Source organism: Vulpes lagopus, chromosome 21, assembly GCF_018345385.1.
Source record: "Vulpes lagopus strain Blue_001 chromosome 21, ASM1834538v1, whole genome shotgun sequence".
NCBI classification, from domain to species: Eukaryota; Metazoa; Chordata; class Mammalia; order Carnivora; family Canidae; genus Vulpes; species Vulpes lagopus.
In genome coordinates, this window is record NC_054844.1 from 30,582,213 (window position 1) to 30,603,452 (window position 21,240).

Genomic DNA, 21,240 nt, shown 5'->3' on the forward strand with positions numbered 1-21,240 from the left:
ATCAAATACTCTGCCATCGCAGATTGCAATTCAGATCACAGGACAAAAAAAAAGAAAAATGGGGAGGAAACGGGCAAATTCTGAAAAGCTGCGGGGAAATCAAATACTCTGCCATCGCAGGTTGCAATTCAGATCACAGGACAAAAAAAAAAAAAAAAAAAAATATGGGGAGGAAACGGGCAAATTCTGAAAAGCAAACGCGGGGGAGGGCCGCCACCTCCTGGTCAGGAAGTGGAAAGGAGCTGGAAAAAAAAACCCCACCGGGAAGCTGCGGGCTGGAAGCACTAGCCGCGAATGTGCGGCGCTCGTGGACCCCCCCGAGGCCCGCCCCTCCTGGTGGCTCTGTCCACTCCGGGGCCTCCGCGCAGCGTGATTGACAGGCCAGCAGCCCGGTCCGTCACCTAAACTCGTCACTCCGGAAACAGTGACCGGATTCCTCCGGAAGTTCGCTGGGGGGGGCCGGGAGGGGGAAGGTCCGCGCTCTCCCAGCATCCTTTGCTTTCCGGCTATGCTCAGTCCTGTCCGGCCAGTCCCGCCTTGCGCGCCCATTTCGAGCCCGAGTTTCCAGCTCGGCTCTGCGGGCTCGGGGAAGCCCGAGCAGGTTTTCCGGGGCGCGGTTCTGGCGCGGTGGCTATGGGGACGGGCATGGCGCAGCTCGAGGGCTACTACTTTTCGGCTGCCCTGAGCTGCACCTTCCTGGTGTCCTGTCTCCTCTTCTCCGCCTTCAGCCGCGCGCTGCGAGAGCCCTACATGGACGAGATCTTCCACCTGCCGCAGGCGCAGCGCTACTGCGAGGGCCACTTCTCCCTCTCGCAGGTGGGGCCCCCGACCCGTCCCCACCCAGCACTTCTTCCTCCCACCCTTGTCCTTTGGTCCCTCCGCTCTAGCCTTTCAGCTTGGAAATACGAAGGGAAGTGGGTAATCCGTTCGTTCCTGTGCCTGCCCATCTAAGGAGCGAACGGGAGCACACCTGTGCCCCAGGAGGTCCTGTTCCGGGGGACGGACTCCCGGGAAACGATCTGCTTTACCGCAAGGTACAACCCAGGTACCCAGTCGGTTTCCCTGTTCTCGGTAGGCGATGCGAGAGTAACCGCCGCGCCCCCAGGTTTCCGTGCCCGGGCCCCAGGCGAGAGGCACCGGGCCACCGCTTGGAAATGTCAGAAAGCATCGCTGGAGTGCCCCGGTCAAGGGCCTCAGGGTCTATTTCGGGGGGGGGGGGGCTTAGTTAATGGAAGGTGCTTAGAACAATGCCCACTAGAACAGTACGGGCTCAGTAGTAATTATGATAATTATTTTTAACTCAAATGATTTCAATAGTGCAAATTGTGAGAGGGAGATAGATGTGAGATGTTAGGAGGACATGCAGCCATCAAGGAGTGGCAAGTGACGTTAACTCCGTCCTGGGCGTTTACAGGGACTTTTTCTCATAATTGGATATTTTTATTTTTATTTTATTTTATTTTTTAAAAAATTTTATTTATTCATGAGAGACACACACACACAGAGAGAGAGAGAGAGAGAGAGGCAGAGACACAGGCAGAGGGAGAAGCAGGCTCCATGCACCGGGAGCCCGACGTGGGATTCGATCCCGGGTCTCCAGGATCGCGCCCTGGGCCAAAGGCAGGCGCCAAACCGCTGCGCCACCCAGGGATCCCCTCTTAATTGGATAGACTGGGACCCGGGGAAACGGCATCATGTTTGAATATATCATTGGCTACGGAAATGTAAGAGATCAAAAAATAAAGCAGATGTACTAGTATCACCTGTACTCGTCCGGGAAGGCGATGTCGAATCGTGGTGAGAAGTATAAAGTCTGTAGTTGAAGGCCTGATTTTAGACCTTTGTATGTTTAGGAGGACCTGCGACCTAGGGAATTAATTTTGATTAATTTCTGGTTACTCATTTGCGAACGACTGTTCTAACAGGATGTCCCGTAGGACGTTTTGCGGGGTTAAGTACAGAGGATTCGCGTGATTCTTGGCTCAGTAGAGGTTACCTATCATCATAGAACCTGTGATTTGATCTCTCTGACTGCTTCTTTCTCAAAATAAAATAAAATAAAATAAAATAAAATAAAATAAAATAAAATCTTCTTTTTCTCCAAAACCATCAGAGTTCCAGCCAGTATTTCCCAACAGTCTAAAACTGGGACGTTTGGGGGAGTTTAGTCTCCAAAATACAGGGTCTGGGAAGGGTAGGTGTTGGAAACGAAGACGGAGGATTGTTGTCTACTGGCTCCAGCTGCCTCTGCAACAAAACAGGTACAGAGCCGAAATGGACGCAGAACTTTTCTTTAGAGGAGACCTTTGATGTGCTGAGTACTTCTCCAACCACCCTGTAGCAGAATAACGCCCCCAAAATGTCTGGTTGTTGGTAGAGGTGTTTTCGAACTTGACCCCCTTGTGGGGCATGTCTGTATTTCATCTTGCTCTTGCTTCATTGTTGGCCTTTCCTTTTTTTTTTTAAGTGGGATCCCATGATTACGACGCTACCTGGTCTATATCTGCTGTCAGTTGGAGTGGTCAAACCCGCCAGCTGGATCTTTGGATGGTCTGAACACGTTGTCTGCTCCATCGGAATGCTCAGATTTGTCAATCTTCTCTTCAGTGTAGGCAACTTCTATTTACTGTATTTGCTTTTCCGCAAGGTACAACCCAGGCACAAGGTATGTTTCCAAAATAACTTATTGCAAGTTTATACATAGTCAGGTCCACAATTTTGACAGTTTGGTTTTATGAGATCTGGTGAAAAGTTTCTTCGACACTTCGTGTGTGTATATATTTTTTTAAGATAAAAAAGCAAGCCCCACTTGACGGGATGAGCACTGGGTGTTATTCTATATGTTGGCAAATTGAACATCAATGAAAAATGAATTTGAATTTATATATGTATATATAAAAAAAAAGCAAGCCCCTCACCACCCCCCATTTTAGGAGGAATTTGTATTTAAATACTTGAATGACTTATTTATTTGTAAAAACCTAAAAGAAATATTTGAAAATCAGACGAGTTCAGTAAATGTTTATTGTGCTTATTACATGTGCTAAGTACTGAGACTACAGAAATAAATAAGGCTTTTTTTTTTTTTTTAACCAAACTTTTATTTTCATTAGGGAAGACAGAAATACCTATATTTAACCCAGGAATTTTGAGGTGGCTTGCCCAGCTATGAATTCTGTCCATTTACAAGTTGTGTTACTTTCAGCAGGTTACTCTTAGTGACTCCATATCTTCATCTGTTTTTTGTTTTTGTTTTTTAAGATTTTATTTATTTATTCATGATAGACGCAGAGAGAGACAGGCAGAGGGAGAAGCAGGCTCCATGAAGGGAGCCCGACATGGGACTCGATCCCAGGTGTCCAGAATCACATCCTGGGCTAAAGGCGGCGCTAAACCACTGAGCCACCCGGGCTGCCCCATATCTTCATCTGTTAAATGGAAATAATACAGATCTGTATCATAGGACTGTACAGGAGCTTAATAAATGGAAGGTGCTTAGAACAATGCCCACTAGAACAGTAAGGACTCAATAAATAGTAATTATAATAATTATTTTTAACTCAAATGATTTCAATAGTGTAAATTGTGAGAGGGAGATAGACGTAAATGTTACGAGGACAGAGAAGGAGTAGAGGAGCACTTATTTTGCAGCCTGACTGACAGGAAGATGTATAGGTGTCATTGGGTAAGACTTCGCAGAAAAGATGGTCCCTGACCTGAATCTTGATGAACAGACAGGTCTGTAGGGTGGGAAATGAATCCTGACAGGAGAAAAAGCATAAACAAAGGTAGAAAAGAGTTGAACAACAAGATGCAGAGGGAATTTCTATTTGGGATCACAGGATTATAAAGTATAAGGATGTGAGGCTGGACAAGTAGATAGAGGTGAAGTCATGAATGTCCTTATGTGTCATGGAAAGGATTTTGGACTTTATCTAGTCAGTGTTGGACAGCCTTATAGTTTTTTTAAATTATTTTTATTTTACTTTTATTTTTTAAGATTATTTATTTATTTATTTATTTATGAGAGACACACAGAGAGAGAGAGAGGGGCAGAGACACAGGCAGAGGGAGAAGCAGGCTCCACGCAGCGAGCCCGACATGGGACTCGATCCTGGGTCCCCAGGATCAGGCCCTGGCTGAAGGCGTGCTAAACCGTTGAGCCACCCGGGCTGCCGAGCCTTATAGTTTTAACCAAGAGAGTGGCATGGTTTGATTTGGTGATTTAGATTAAATGAAGGATAAAATTTCAGAAGGTAAGAATGCTTTCGAAATCTGAAATAATCAGTGAGAAACGCCAAAATAAGATATTTAACTTTAGACTGGGCCCACTGTTTTCAGGAAGAACCCAGTAAATTCATCATGAAACAGTAAGATCATTGGGTATAGTATATATGGGTAGTATAAATGCTATAAACATAGTTATATTTTCTCTAAAGTAGAGTTTTCAAGGGGTTGTCTTTAAAAGGAATTGATGATGGTTAAATAAATGCTGATTGGAGGCCCTAAGACTTAAGTTCAAGGAAGTGAAACCATGTGCCCTGTGTGCCATTCATCAACATGTTCCTTACAGAATTTAGTTCAGTGTCTTTCACACGATAACTCCCTTAACTCTATTTGCTGAATAACTCAAAGTATTTCAGGACATAGAGGCTTTGACGTAAACATGTTTTGTCTTCATGGCTTCCAAACTGATAGATACAACTAAAAGGGACCAGAAAGTGTCCTTAAAATGTATATTGTATTTTTGCACAGCTAGAAATAAGATTAATATTGGATAATTTTACTTAAGATTCAGACAGTTTTTGTTTTTTTAATAAATCTCTCTTAGCAGAAATGGCATATTCTTTTATCGTGAAAATAATTTTACATGTGTTTTCTCTTCCCCTTAGGCTTCCTCAAGTGTCCAGAGAATCTTGTCAACATTAACATTAGCAGTATTTCCCACACTCTATTTTTTTAACTTCCTTTATTATACAGAAGCAGGATCCATGTTTTTTACTCTTTTTGCCTATTTGATGTGTCTTTATGGAAATCATAAAACTTCAGCTTTGCTTGGATTTTGTGGCTTCATGTTTCGTCAAACTAATATCATCTGGGCTGTCTTCTGCGCAGGAAACGTCATTGCACAAAAACTAACTGAAGCCTGGAAAACTGAGCTACAAAAGAAAAAGGAAGAGAGGCTTCCCCCTATTAAAGGACCATTTTCAGAGTTCAGGAAAATTCTTCAGTTTCTTTTGGTTTATTCCATGTCCTTTAAGAACTTGAGTATGCTTTTCCTTTTGACTTGGCCCTACATCCTTCTAGTGTTTCTATTTTGTGTTTTTGTAGTTGTTAATGGTGGGATTGTTATTGGCGATCGAAGTAGTCATGAAGCCTGTCTACATTTTCCTCAACTCTTCTACTTTTTCTCTTTTACTCTCTTTTTTTCCTTTCCTCACCTACTGTCTCCTAGCAAAATTCGGGCTTTTCTTTCCTTAGTTTGGAAACGTAGAATTCAGTTTTTTGTGATTACCTTGGTCTCTCTTTTTTTAGTTTGGAAATTTACTTATGCTCATAAATACTTGCTTGCAGATAATAGACATTATACATTCTATGTATGGAAAAGAGTTTTTCAGAGGTACGAAATTGTGAAATACTTGTTAGTTCCAGTATATATATTTGCTGGCTGGAGTATAGCTGACTCTCTGAAATCAAAGTCGATTTTCTGGAATTTAATGTTTTTTATTTGCTTGTTTACTGTTACAGTACCTCAGAAACTGCTAGAATTTCGTTACTTCATTTTACCTTATGTTATTTATAGGCTTAACATACCTCTGCCACCTATATCTAGACTTGTTTGTGAACTGGGTTGCTATGCAGTTGTCAATTTCCTAACTTTTTATATCTTCTTAAACAAGACTTTTCAGTGGCCAAATAGTCAGGACATCCAGAGGTTTATGTGGTAACATCAGAGATATCTTGAATCCTAAAAATAGACTTCTTATTTAGACTATCTCCACAATGAACAACTGAACAGGTAAAAATTACGGACTTTCTTTTAGGCACGGTGGTGATCCACAGATCACGTCAGATTTTTTGTGTTTTAAGCATCAGATATATGTGTTTTAAACATATATAATAAATCCAAGGAAGTGGTTAAGAACTGAGAAGAGTTTAAGACTTGCTCCATAAGCCTGAATAATGGAAAATGAAATTGTTTACAGTTATTTCATGATACCCCTTTGATACTACTGGCCATACAGAAAGCTGGGAAACATTTTACAGGTACAAGTTTAAGAAAACTGAGCTTTTTGGTACTGAAACTTATTTATTAATTGTCTTTAGAAAGCAGTAGCAGGCAAAGTATTTGAAAAAATTTGCAAATCATCAGGTAATATTCTCGATTGAAAAGTTACTTAACATTTCAGTAAATATAATTTTAATCATAAGACAAAATAAGCTCACAGATAGCAAATGTTAAAAATTAGAGGCTCATCTAGATTTATCTTGTAATTAAGTTGTTGATTTTTGTTAAAAGTCTAGAAATGATCAAGCCCTTTCACTAATTCTTTATTTTTATTTTATTTATTTAATTTTAATTTTTTTTTTTTTTTTTTAGAGAGAGAGAGAGAGCATGTGAGTGGAGGGGGAGGAGGGGGGAAGGCAGGGGAAAGGAAAAGAGAATTTTAAGCAGACTCCACCCCTAGCGCAGAGCTCAACATGGGGCTTAGTCTCACAACCCTGAGATGATGATCTAAACTGAAATCAAGAATTGGGTGCTTAACTGACCGAGCCACCCAGAGGTCCTACTAATTTTTTTTTAATATTATTTAAGTAATCTATATACCTAAAGTAGGGCTCGAACTCATGACCCCAACATCAAAAAGTGGCACACTCAACTGACTGAGCCAGCCAAGTGCCCCCTTTTGATTAATTCTTGGTATGAAATGTGTGATGGCCAAAGATAAATTGTGTCAATCATAGTACCTTTTAAAAGAGATTTTCTGTCTGAAATACATTACTGTTTTAGTTTTTTTATGGCTGCCATAACAGATAACCACACACTTGGTAGCTTAAAAGAATGTCTCATAGCCCTTGAGGCTAGAAGTCTAAAATTAAAGTGTTGGCAAGGCTGGTTACTTATGGAGGCTTTGAGGGAGAATCTTAACTGCTGGTGGCTGTGTGCAGTCCTTGCTGTTCCTTGGTTTACAGTGCGGCACTCCAATCTCTGCCTCTGTCTTCACATGGTCTTCTTTCTCTTATAAGGACAATGTCATTGGGTTAGGGTTTATACTAATCCAGGAGGGTCTCACGTGGAGATCTTTAATTAAATCTACAAAGACCCTTTTACCAAATGAGGGCACATTTACAGGTTCTGGGTAGACATCTTTTTGTGGGATACCTTTCACCCACTGAAGTTACCAAAGGATATTTTAGGATAAACCTCTTAAATTTTGTAGGAAATAATTTTTTTGCTGAGATATTTTAAATAAAAATATATCTTTACTGAAAGGTAAATTTACATAATACTACATAATTACAGAAGAAAAGGCAATTGGTATTTGATTCCATTATCCAAAATAGTTAGAATTGAAAGGAAGTTTAGAAATCATTTGATCTAGTTTTCTTTTGTAGATTAGGAAGCAACTGCTCAGATAGGGTGTTTTTATGTGTCTTTGGATTCCGTGTCTACTGTTTCATGTATGCGTTGTGCGTCATTCCATTGCAGAAAAGTATTATTTGGACATGTTAACTTTGACATGCAAAAACTTAGAACTGTGAATAAATTTATCTTTTAATCTCACTTACATTTGTAAACTTAAAAATAACTGTGAAAAAATTACTTTGTCTTCAGTGTTGGATTGTGCTTTCTCTGGGTTTTAAACAGTGGATAGATTTGGAAAATATCCTGCATTTGCAAATATAAAATTGTGCAGGTGAAAATTATAGGTATAGTCTTGAGTAATAAGTACAGGACAGTCTTGTACTCTGTTCAGTAGTTAGAAAGTAGGTTGACTCTCAAGTTGTAACTGATCGTTGACAGATATTTTTACTTTTTTTTTTCCTTTGGTAATTAGATAAGAAACAAAGAAATTATTATTTTGTAATGGAGCTCTGAGTTTCAGGAAGTCAAAATACATAACTTCTTGACCTGATATTATTAATACAAGGCGTTTGTGGTTAGGAATATTTCTGAGAAGCAAAACCTTCCTCTCTAATCCATTCTGGCAAACATGAGGAAACCATTCCACTCCATGGGGGAATCATTGTTCCAATTTGTAAGTGTTGAATTCTTGCTATTTTAAGAGTGTTTGGAGGAAATCCACACTCAGAGGGAAACAGGTTAATCTTCCATGTTTTCTATAAAGTATATAAAATACAACACAACATTTTAGAAAAGAATACTGTGAATTAAATGGTGCTGTGGAGCATAGCTTTTAGAAACATCCTAAGTTGCATTTGTGGTTTGAATATTTTTCAAGAATTAAGTACATACTTTTGACATGAGTCTTTAAAAAATTAAATATAATTGAATCTCTTGATTAAAAGATTATTAAAAAGTATTGATAAGTTGGAGAGCTGTGGAGCCTAGCAATTATTGTTAAAGTCTTTTAAGTAGAATAATTTTTAAAAATATCATAAAAAGATTTAGTCCATAAATTTTTAAGCCTTGTAATAAACTTTTTGAACTTTTTCTACCTTATATGAAATTCCATTGATAAAAAGTATTTCCTTTATATGGCATTTGTAAGCTTGCAGTGTGCTATGTGTTTCCTCATGTATTATTTATGTTTTCTTTTAGTGGATACCAGAAATCTTTTTATGTATCTGAGTGTGTTTTTAAATTATTTGGGAATACAATGTTCCTGAGCTTAAACATAGAATGTCATTTTGGTAAGAGAAATTATGTTAGCTGTCTGGCCTCTTCCTCCTCTTAAAGCTATTTCTGGAACATGCTTAGTCTTTCATGAGGTACATTAATATAAGTAGCTTAATGCAGTTTATTTCTATTAGATAAATAGCTTAATGTCATGTATTTCTAGTTTGAATTTAACTGCCACTGTGCTTGACATTTTCTTTTTCTTTGTAATTGAAGACAGGAGAGGAGAGGACAAGGGATCCATCCTCACTTTTATTATGCCCCCAAAATAGTGGACAGTTATTTTTGGTAAACATTTAAGTGAAATGTGATATAAAAAAGAATTCATGTTAATTAGGCTGGAGAGCATTTATTTTCTTTGAGGCAACTAGAATTTCCTTAAGTGAAACAAGAAAGAAATATAATGCAAATAAAATGAGAAAGCTTTTTTGAATGGAAATTTGAATATGACTTAGGAACCATGGGCTTGTAGAAAAAGCATTTAACATGAAAGTTAGGATTTCTGTATTTGTGGTGTTAGATTCAATAAAGCCACTTTGTGGTTTAATCTTTTCTCCTCACTTCAAATGAGAACAGTATTTGTCTTGACTGTCGTTATTTTAGCCTGACATGTGTCTAGCCTTATTTCAAAAATAATTCAGCCCCTGTCATATATCCATAAAGTTCGTAAATATATAGTAAATGTCAAATAAATGTATACTGAATGAAGTTTTTAGCCTAGAATGAAGTGAGTCCTAGAAAAAAATACTATATAGCCATAAGCTAATTTTAGGAAATAAATCACATGCTTCATAATGAAAGCCATTCTAAACTTTTTTCTGCCTAAATTTTCGGACCTAGTTTTAATTTTTTTTATTTACCATAGTGTTTAAAACTTATACATGTATCTACTTGTAAATATGTTATTTGTTGTTATTATAATAGGATGTGATTTCAAATTATTGCTGTTTATTTAAATAAGAACAATAAGTAACTTTCAACCATTAGAATATAAGCCGTAAAATGTCTGATGCTTATTAAACTTTTAAGGGGGAAGAGATTTCAAAAATCATGAATAATTTGTGTTACTTTAGTTAGGGTGCATCTAACTACTAGAGTATTTTTTTATGTATCTAAATGATGACAATAAGACAATTCCAATATATTAAAACTTGTATAGCTGAGAAAATTATTGTAAAAATGGATAGATGATATAATTCTTAATATTATCCATGAATCTGACACTAAATTCTGTAACATTTGGAAATTCTTTCTAGGGTAAGAAGTGTTGCCAAAATGAAGAAATCCAATAATGTATTTTGATTATTAAAAGTTGGGCATTTGATAAATTTAATGTTAATTTAATTTGAGCCCAGTGCATCACCATCAGACAAAAAGAGATACGGTATTTTTCTGAGGAGATAAATATTAAGTATTGTATTTTGTTTTTTTCACACTGACTGAAACTTGACAATGATACAGTTCAGTTGAACCATTGGGGTTGGGGGCATATAACAAAATAAGAGAGGGAAGAAAACTAATGGTAACTAATAATTGCTATCTTTTTTTGAGCACCTACAATGTTTAGACATTATACGGGCTGATTTATAAACATTATCTCATTTGATCCTACTCATATTTTTATATGACTGCTGGAGAAACTAAAGTTAAGGCAGGTCAGGCAAGTTGCCCAAAGTCTGCACTGTCACTTAAGAGCATAGATTGGCCTGACTCCCAAGCCTGTGAGTTTTTAACTGATACTCTGCCTCACTGAGAAAGTTTTTCATTAAGAGAAGTAAAATGTGGTGAGAGAATTCATATTCTGTCTTTACTTTGCATTAGCCGGAACATTCATGACATACTATTTTTTTGTATTGTATGAAGTCATTTTTTAAAATGCTAGCAGCTAGCATTTAAAGGTGCACAAACAGTTGTAAGATAAATGGCTTTTAAACGAATATATAGGATGCTTAACTTGGAGAAGTAGAGATACTACAACTTGATAAGCTCTGATAATTGAAGAGTAATTAATTGGAAAAAGGAGTGGACTATTGTTTATTCCCTGAAGTTTATATCAAAGGCCAACAGATTTCAACTGATTCAAAACATACATTCTTTAATTACTTAGTCTCTGGCTGGGAATGGATCCAGAAAAGAACAAGTTTCCCCACTCATTGGCAAGATTTCTGTTTATCAGGAATGCTTCAGAAGAGATTCAGATTAGTAGGTAGTGTAAAATGTTTTTTTTTTTTTTTTTAAGATGCTTCACAACCCAGTGATGTGAAATTCATTGTTTGTTACAACTAATATTTTTTGCATTAATTGAGAAGTCATGGTGAAGTATTTCTGGTGAATTGCATGCTGTCTTCGATATATTTTAAATTTCCGAACAAAAATTGTACTTTTAACTGTTACCTTGTTTAGAAATAAATTTGAGATACACAACTTAGTAGGAGGTATTTTTAGCTATAGTGTTTAAGATTACTGCTAATATAGTTTAAATTTGTTTTCTATTTTTTTAAATCCCCTTTACATTAGTGAAGAGAATGTGCTTCTATTTGAAAAGGATTTTCCTCCTAAAGATAAATAGGGCAAGCACGATCTATAAAATGTTTTTAAATACAGTATCCACTAGGTGGTGATATTGTACTACATTTCTGAGTGTTCTGGTAATTAAACTTTCTTAATCTGAGTTAAAACCGTTTTTTTATAGTTTTAAGTTTTGAACTACAAAGTAATTTATAGTCATCCATGTCTATTTATTATAATGTTATTCACAATATTTTCTAAATTATATGAAGCTAAGGTAAATATAAAAAATAATCATTTTTGTGTTTTATAATGTCTTAGGTGATTTAACCTAATATATCTTCCCATATGGCATTCTTTACTTCATATGACATAGACAAGATCTTTTCCCACACTCAGTGAATGATGATGGTGACAAATTTGAAACCTCCTATATTGTTGTATTAGCCACTGTTGTAAGTGCTTTACCCACATTTTTTATGGATCATAACAACATTGTGGGATCAGTACTGTTTTTAATATATCTGCTTTACACATGAAGAAACTGAGTAAAGGGAGATTAAATATTTTTCCCAAGATTGCAAAATAACTGGCTGAGCTGGGATTTATATGTAGGCAGGCTGACTCCAGAATCCAGGTTAACTGCTGTCAATTGATGGGGGGAGGGAGAAGAGCATGAAGTCTACCTTCAAATTCAAGTCTATCTTCAAATTCATAGCAAAGTTTAAAATTTGAAGTAAGCATGAGGAATGATTATACTCTCTGTTTTTATAAGTCAGGAATATGAGGCCCACACCAGTTTCGGCTATTCCAGAGCCAGATAATCTCCCATCTGCCATGTTATCCTCCATTTCTGTTTTGGTGATGCTGTCTCGGAGTGAAATATGTACGTATTTATGAATTTAAGGGAGGGGAAAAAATACCCATCAGGATTGGAGTGTTAGCCATAGATGATTCCAGCTACCAAATGGAGGGGCATAGTTGTTTGAAAATTGTTACTTAGTTTCTCTAAAGAGACTCCCATTTGGAAGCAAATTGTCAAACATGATATAGTTTGGCATTCTTTTAAAATTTTGACTGGAAAAGCTTAATCCTTTTTTGAAAAAAAAACCTATAAATGTTGTAGATGCTTTTAAGTTTTATATTTTATTAGATAACTGTTCTGTAAAATGGAGAAGCTTATTTTACTTCTAAAATTGTGGGTTTATGTCACTGATTTTAAAGTACATCTATTTATAAGAATAAAAGACTTGTTTTCCTTTTTAAGAAGTTTGTTCAGATATCATGGTTTCATTTTGCTTGTAAATAAATTCATGTTTTGTAATAATTTACTGTCTATTTAACGTATTTTCTAATCTAAACTGGATACCAGTGGCTCATTCATTCTATGCTACTAGCCATTTTTCTTTGTTTACCACCCACCAAATCTTACATTTTATTAGTCTTGAAATAATGGAACTGAACAGAATTTGTAAGCATCTGTATGAATGCCCATCACTATTGTGGATAAGTATATAATCTTCCTTTTATTCTCATAGTAATGGAAGACAGTGAAACTACTGGATGATCACCTTGAACTTGTAGAGGTTTGGGTTTCATTGTTAGTGTAGGTCTTTAGAAAGCCCGGAATGCTTTTCCAAAACCTTTACCTTGGCAGGACTCAAATACCACATTTTGGTAAGGAGAAGAGATCCCTGCTCTGTTAGATGTCCAGTTCTGACTTTCGCTGGGCCTCTTGGAGTTTCCCCCACTTATACGTCAGCCAGCAACTTATACATGGTTTTGGGGGTTCCTCTTTTATGTCCTTCCTTTCCAGGATTTCTCTTCATTCTTAGCCACCGTAAACACCGTGCTCTCACACCTCAAGCCAGTGATGTTGCAGTTTTCTGGGCTCAGAAAAAAGTCATATAAACATGGTTCTCACACAGTGGGCTCTTCCAATTGTCAAATCCTATCCAATCCAATTCCTGCCTGCTTTTGTTTGCTCCTCAGTGCTTTTAAATATATATATATATATTTTTTTCTTCTCTTTTATGTTAATCAATCTGCTGAAGAGTTAATATGATAAAAGTTCCTCTGCCATTACCTGCTCAGGAACTTTGTCTTGATTATAGTTGTCATGTACCGTGTATAGTCTTTCCATTTGTGGATAAGGAAGTTGGGGGTTATTTTTTGCTTAGAAGAACTAACAAGAGCTAAAAATAGATGGGGACAATGAATTACAGACTTATAATATGGCCCATTAATATACTAAATCATAAAATTTATAATTAAGTCCAACAACTATTCGAAGATCCCTTATGTAAGAATGGTATCAAAAACACAAAAGTGACTAGCCTATTCCAGACAAGAGTAGCTCACCTCTTAATTGGGGGCTACCTATTGCAAAGCATAACATCACTAAGGTGGAATTTAAAGCGAGGGAGTTTACTTGGAAATAGATATTACATTTGACTGAAATATTTCATGGGAAAAATTATATTTGAGACTGTATTTGGTGAGAATGGGTAAAGACTGAACATTCCACACAGAATAAAGGGGTGTGAACAGAAACTGCTCAGCAAAATTATCCCACTTGAGCACTAGGTGATGGCAGCAGTGACATTAATGGAGTGCTTGATATGCGCTGGGTACTAGTCTAAGTCTTAAATATGGACTAATTTATTTAGGCCTCATAATAACTGAGGCTGATGCTATTCCCATTCTACTGATGAGGAAATTGAAGTAGAGGGATCAATACATTGCAAACCTAGGAAGTATGGCTCCAAGGGCGCCTGCCCTTTTACACAGGGTGCTATACTACATCTCTAAATTTGTATAATCTGACAGCCTGTGCTTCAAAGAAGTTGAGAGAGAGAGGAGGGGCAAGACGGCGGAAGAGTGGGGTCCCCAAGTCACCTGCCCCCACCAAATTACCTCGATAGCCTTCAAATCATCCTGAAAATCTACGAATTCGGCCTGAGATTTAAAGAGAGACCAGCTGGAATGCTACAATGAGAAGAGTTCGCGCTTCTATCAAGGTAGGAAGACGGGGAAAAAGAAATAAAGACACAAAAGGCCTCCAAGGGGGAGGGGCCCCGCGAGGAGCCGGGCTGAGGCCGGAGCGAGTGTCCCCAGGACAGGAGAGCCCCGTCCCGGAGGAGCAGGAGCTGCACCAACCTTCCCGGGCGGAAAGGGGCCCGCAGGGAGTTAGAGCAGGACCCAGGAAGGCGGGGATGCCCTCGGGCTCCCTGGGACACTAACAGGCACCTGCAGCGCGCACAGGAGAGTGCGCTGAGCTCCCTAAGGGCTGCAGCGCGCACGGCGGGACCGAAGCAGCTCGGAGGGGCTCGGGCGGCGGCTCCGCGGAGGGGGCTGTGGGGCGGGAGCGAATCCAACAGCGCAGGCCCTGGAGCACAGGGCGCCGGGACACAGCCCAGGATCCGGCCTCCCCCGGGGCAGGCAGAGGCCGGGAGGGCCCAGGACAGCAAGGACGCTCCTGCCCCGAGCTGAGCAGATCAGCGGCCCCGCCCCAGAGCCTCCAGGCCCTGCAGACGGAGAGCCCCGGAATTACTGCGGGAGCTGACTCCAGGGCTGCAGAGCTGGCCCCGCCACTGGGGTTGTTCCTCCCGGGGCCTCAGGGGGTGAACAACCCCCACTGAGCCCTGCACCAGGCAGGGGCAGAGCAGCTCCCCCAAGTGCTCACACCTGAAAATCAGCACAGCAGGCCCCTCCCCCAGAAGACCAGCGAGACGGACCAGTTCCAGGGGAAGTCAAGGGACTTAAAGTACACAGAATCGGAGGATACTCCCCCGTGTTTTTTTTTTTTTTTTTTTTGATTTCTGATTGCTTCCCCCACCTCTTTTTCCCCTTTCTTTCTTTTTCTTTCTCTTTCTCTTTTTCTTCTCTCTTTTTTTCTTCCTTTTTTCCTTTTTCTTTTTCTCTTTTCTTTCCTTCTTTCTCTCCTCTCTTTTTCTCCTTTTCCCAATACAACTTGTTTTTGGCCACTCTGCACTGAGCAAAATGACTAGAAGGAAAACCTCACCTCAAAAGAAAGAACCAGAAAGAGTCCTCTCTCCCACAGAGTTACAAAATCTGGATTATAATTCAATGTCAGAAAGCCAATTGACAAGCACTATTATACAGCTACTGGTGGCTCTAGAAAAAAATCATAAAGGACTCAAGAGACTTCATGACTCCAGAATTTAGATCCAATCAGGCAGAAATTAAAAATCAATGGAATGAGATGCAATCCAAGCTAGAAGTCCTAACGATGAGGGTTAACGAGGTGGAAGAACAAGTGAGTGACATAGAAGACAAGTTGATGGCAAAGAGGGAAACTGAGGAAAAAAGAGACAAACAAATAAAATACCATGAGGAAAGATTAAGGGAAATAAACAACAGCCTGAGGAAGAAAAACCTACATTTAATTGGGGTTCCCGAGGGCGCCAAAAGGGACAAAGGGCCAGAATATGTATTTGAACAAATCCTAGCTGAAAACGTTCCTAATCTGGGAAGGGAAACAGGCAATCAGATCCAGGAAATAGAGAGATCCCCCCCTAAAATCAATAAAAGCCGTTCAACACCTCAACATCTAATAGTTAAGCTTGCAAACTCCAAAGATAAAGAGAAGATCCTTAAAGCTGCAAGAGACAAGAAATCCCTGACTTTTATGGGGAGGACTATTAGGGTAACAGCAGACCTCTCCACAGAGATCTGGCAGGCCAGAAGGGCTGGCAGGATATATTCAGGGTCCTAAATGAGAAGAACATGCAACCAAGAATACTTTATCCAGCAAGGCTCTCATTCAAAATGGAAGGAGAGATAAAGAGCTTCCAAGACAGGCAGGAACTGAAAGAATATGTGACCTCCAAACCAGCTCTGCAAGAAATTTTAAGGGGGACTCTTAAAATTCCCCTTTAAGAAGAAGTCCAGTGGAACAATCCACAAAAACAAGGACTGAATAGATATCATGATGACACTAAACTCATATCTGTAAATAGTAGCTCTGAACGTGAACGGGCTTAATGACCCCATCAAAAGGCGCAGGGTTTCAGACTGGATAAAAAAGCAGGACCCATCTATTTGCTGTCTACAAGAGACTCATTTTAGACAGAAGGACACTTACAACCTGAAAATAAAAGGTTGGAGAACCATTTACCATTCAAATGGTCCTCAAATAAAGCAGGGGTAGCCATCCTTATATCAGATAAACTAAAATTTACCCCGAAGACTGTAGTGAGAGATGAAGAGGGACACTATATCATACTCAAAGGATCTATCCAACAAGAGGACTTAACAATCCTCAATATATATGGCCCGAATGTGGGAGCTGCCAAATATTTAAACCAATTAATAACGAAAGTGAGAAAAACTTAGATAATAATACACTTATACTTGGTGACTTCAATCTAGCGCTTTCTACCCTCGATAGGTCTTCTAAATACAACATCTCCAAAGAAACGAGAGCTTTAAATGATACACTGGACCAGATGGATTTCACAGATATCTACAGAACTTTACATCCAAACTCAACTGAATACACATTCTTCTCAAGTGCACATGGAACTTTCTCCAGAATAGACCACATATTGGGTCACAAATCGGGTCTGAACCGATACCAAAAGATCGGGATAGTCCCCTGTATATTCTCAGACCATAATGCCTTGAAATTAGAACTTAATCACAACAAGAAGTTTGGAAGGACCTCAAACATGTGGAGGTTAAGGACCATCCTGCTAAAAGATGAAAGGGTCAACCAGGATATTAAGGAAGAATTAAAAAGATTCATGGAAACTAATGAGAATGAAGATACAACCGTCCAAACTCTTTGGGATGCAGCAAAAGCAGTCCTGAGGGGGAAATACATCGCAATACAAGCATCCATTCAAAAACTGGAAAGATCTCAAATTCAAAAGCTCACCTTACACATAAAGGGGCTAGAGAAAAAACAGCAAATAGATCCTATACCCAGCAGAAGAAGAGAGTTAATTAAGATTCGAGCAGAACTCAAGGAAATCGAGACCAGAAGAACTGTGGAACAGATCAACAAAACCAGGAGTTGGTTCCTTGAAAGAATTAATAAGATAGATAAACCATTAGCCAGCCTTATTAAAAAGAAGAGAGAGAAGACTCAAATTAATAAAATCATGAATGAGAAAGGAGAGATCACTACCAACACCAAGGAAATACAAACGATTTTAAAAACATATTATGAACAGCTCTATGCCAGTAAATTAGGTAATCTTAGAGAAATGGACGCATTTCTGGAAAGCCACAAACTACCAAAAATGTAACAGGAAGAAATAGAAAATCTGAACAGGCCAATAACCAGGGAGGAAATTGAAGCAGTCATCAAAAACCTCCCAAGACACAAGAGTCCAGGGCCAGATGGCTTCCCAGGGGAATTCTATCAAACGTTTAAAGAAGAAACCATACTTATTCTACTAAAGCTGTTTGGAAAGATAGAAAGAGATGGAGTACTTCCAAATTCGTTCTATGAGGCCAGCATCACCTTAATTCCAAAACCAGACAAAGACCCCACCAAAAAGGAGAATTACAGACCAATATCCCTGATGAACATGGATGCAAAAATTCTCAACAAGATACTAGCCAATAGGATCCAACAGTACAGTAAGAAAATTATTCACCATGACCAAGTAGGATTTATCCCCGGGACACAAGGCTGGTTCAACACTCGTAAAACCATCAATGTGATTCATCATATCAGCAAGAGAAAAACCAAGAACCATATGATCCTCTCATTAGATGCAGAGAAAGCATTTGACAAAATACAGCATCCATTCCTGATCAAAACCCTTCAGAGTGTAGGGATAGAGGGAACTTTCCTCGACATCTTAAAAGCCATCTACGAAAAGCCCACAGCAAATATCATTCTCAATGGGAAGCACTGGGAGCCTTTCCCCTAAGATCAGGAACAAGACAGGGATGTCCACTCTCACCACTGCTGTTCAACATAGTTCTGGAAGTCCTCGCCTCAGCAATCAGACAACAAAAAGACATTAAAGGCATTCAAATTGGCAAAGAGGAAGTCAAACTCTCCCTCTTCACCGATGACATGATACTCTACATAGAAAACCCAGAAGAGTCCACCCCAAGATTGCTAGAACTCATACAGCAATTTGGTAGCGTGGCAGGATACAAAATCAATGCCCAGAAGTCAGTGGCATTTCTATACACTAACAATGAGACTGAAGAAGGAGAAATTAAGGAGTCAATCCCATTTACAATTGCACCCAAAAGCATAAGATACCTAGGAATAAACCTAACCAAAGAGGTAAAGGATCTATACCCTAAAAACTATAGAACACTTCTGAAAGAAATTGAGGAAGACACAAAGAGATGGAAAAATATTCCATGCTCATGGATTGGCAGAATTAATATTGTGAAAATGTCAGTGTTACCCAGGGCAATTTACACATTTAATGCAATCCCTATCAAAATACCATGGACTTTCTTCAGAGAGTTAGAACAGATTATTTTAAGATTTGTGTGGAATCAGAAAAGACCCCGAATAGCCAGGGGAATTTTAAAAAAGAGAACCATAGCTGGGAGCATCACAATGCCAGATTTCAGGTTGTACTACAAAGCTGTGGTCATCAAGACAGTGTGGTACTGGCACAAAAACAGACACATAGATCAATGGAACAGAATAGAGAACCCAGAAGTGGACCCTGAACTTTATGGTCATTCGATAAAGCAGGAAAGACTATCCACTGGAAGAAAGACAGTTTCTTCAGTAAACGGTGCTGGGAAAATTGGACATCCACAGGCAGAAGAATGAAACTGGACCACTCTCTTTCACCATACACAAAGATAAGCTCAAAATGGATGAAAGATCTAAATGTGAGACAAGATTCCATCAAAATCCTGAGGAGAACACAGGCAATACCCTTTTTGAACTCGGCCACAGCAACTTCTTGCAAGATACATCCACGAAGGCAAAAGAAAAAAAACAAAAACGAACTGTTGGGACTTCATCAAGATAAGAAGCTTTTTCACAGCAAAGGATATAGTCAACAAACCTAAAAGACAACCTACAGAATGGGAGAAGATATTTGCAAATGACGTATCAGATAAAGGGCTAGTTTCCAAAATCTATAAAGAACTTATTAAACTCAACACCAAAGAAACAAACAATCCAATCATGAACTGGGCAAAAGACATGAAGAGAAATCTCACAGAGGAAGACATGGACATGGCCAACAGGCACAGGAGAAAATTCTCTGCATCACTTGCCATCAGGGAAATACAAATCAAAACCACAATGAGATACCACCTCACACCAGTGAGAATGGGGAAAATTAACAAGGCAGGAAACCACAAATGTTGAAGAGGATGGGGAGAAAAGGGAAGCCTCTTACACTGTTGGTGGGAACGTGAACTGGTGCAGCCACTCTGGAAAACTGTGTGGAGGTTCCTCAAAGAGTTAAAAATAGACCTGCCCTATGACCCAGCAATTGCACTGCTGGGGATTTACCCCAAAGATACAGATGCAGTGAAACGTTCGGACACCTGCTCCCCGATGTTTCTAGCAGCAATGGCCACAATAGCCAAACTGTGGAAGGAGCCTCGGTGTCCATCGAAAGATGAATGGATAAAGAAGATGTGGTTTATGTATACAATGGAATATTACTCAGCCATTAGAAACGACAAATACCCACCATTTGCTTCAACGTAGATGGAACTGAGGGTATTATGCTGAGTTAAGTAAGTCAATCGGAGAAGGACAAACATTATATGTTCTCATTCATTTGGGGAATATAAATAATAGTGAAAGGGAATATAAGGGAAGGGAGAAGAAATGTGTGGAAAATATCAGTAAGGGGGAGGAGGGCGGGGGGTGGAGGGGAATGGGTGACGGGCACTGAGGGGGGCACTTGACGGGCTGAGCACTGGGTGTTATTCTGTATGTTGGCAAATTGAACACCAATAAAAAATAAATTTATTATAAAAAATAAAAATAAATAAGAAAACAAAGAAGTTGAGATTATTTTTATGTAGAAAACAATGTTCTGCTATATGCAATGAGGAGCAAATAGAACACACATCCTACAAACAGACCTATGATAAATGGGCTGGAGGAAAACTCGCTATTTGAGAGGATAGCCAGAAAATGATGAAGGGAATTGCCCTGTGGTCCCTCCTTAGATCCCATTGGATTAAAGAGAAGGGCATTCTTAAGGAACATGGAAGTTGAGGGGAGCACCCTAAAATGTTTGGCCTGAAAGGTTTTGAAGCCAGGAGGAGACATATAGTCTTCTCAGGAGAAATGTTTCATGAGAGGAAGTACCTGCTCCTCTCATGAAGCCGGAAATGCCTGCTTTCTTTCAGAAAGACTGAAAGATCAGTCTTACTCAGTAAGTTCTGGTCAGGGAACTTTTTTTCTTTTACAATCCATCGGTCTCTCAAAATATAGTGAAAGAACAAAATGTAGATTAAGAAACCTGGCCCGATCTGGAATGTTAAATGATGCCCGTGTTAAGGATTTGGGCTTCAAACTGGTTGACCAAATACAGTGTCAAGTTGCAGAGGTGTAAGGAGGCCTTTGGACCAGGGAGATCCACAAGCAGAGGAGAGCTTTCTGATCTTGGAGAGCGATTTTTAATTGACCCACCTTGAAATCTATGGCTTGATCATAGGATTTTGTCCCTTTTTTGGAATAATGCAGGGGAAAACAACACATGAAGGCTATCAGGCATTAACATTTCAGTATCCTATGAGGATATCTATGTGTGTCCCTTCCAAGCCTCCAGCCATCAGCATCCCCCCCTGCCCCACACACCCCTCACTGCCTGCCTACATATATACAAGGACTTCTGGGAATGAGGAGTGTGAGAACTTTAGGAACATGCAGGAAAAGAGGGAAG

General features: G+C 39.2%; 1 protein-coding gene across 1 annotated transcript; it reads left to right on the plus strand.

Moving 5' to 3' along the window:
- Window positions 1–509: 509 nt before the first annotated feature.
- On the plus strand, window positions 510–6,610 carry LOC121479691 (dol-P-Glc:Glc(2)Man(9)GlcNAc(2)-PP-Dol alpha-1,2-glucosyltransferase). The gene is made up of 3 exons (XM_041735420.1): window positions 510–816; window positions 2,468–2,665; window positions 4,893–6,610. The coding sequence occupies exons 1-3, from the start codon at window positions 634–636 to the stop codon at window positions 5,946–5,948; spliced, it is 1,437 nt and encodes a 478-aa protein (XP_041591354.1). The 5' UTR covers window positions 510–633; the 3' UTR covers window positions 5,949–6,610.
- The last annotated feature ends 14,630 nt before the right edge of the window (window positions 6,611–21,240 follow it).

Bases quoted from the DNA above. Each gene is read 5' to 3' on its own strand.
- LOC121479691 (XM_041735420.1), top strand. From the start codon at position 634: ATGGGGACGGGCATGGCGCAGCTCGAGGGCTACTACTTTTCGGCTGCC. The intron at 817-2,467 runs GTGGGGCCCCCG...TTTTTTTTTAAG, and splicing joins GCCACTTCTCCCTCTCGCAG to TGGGATCCCATGATTACGAC. The intron at 2,666-4,892 runs GTATGTTTCCAA...TCTTCCCCTTAG, and splicing joins AGGTACAACCCAGGCACAAG to GCTTCCTCAAGTGTCCAGAG.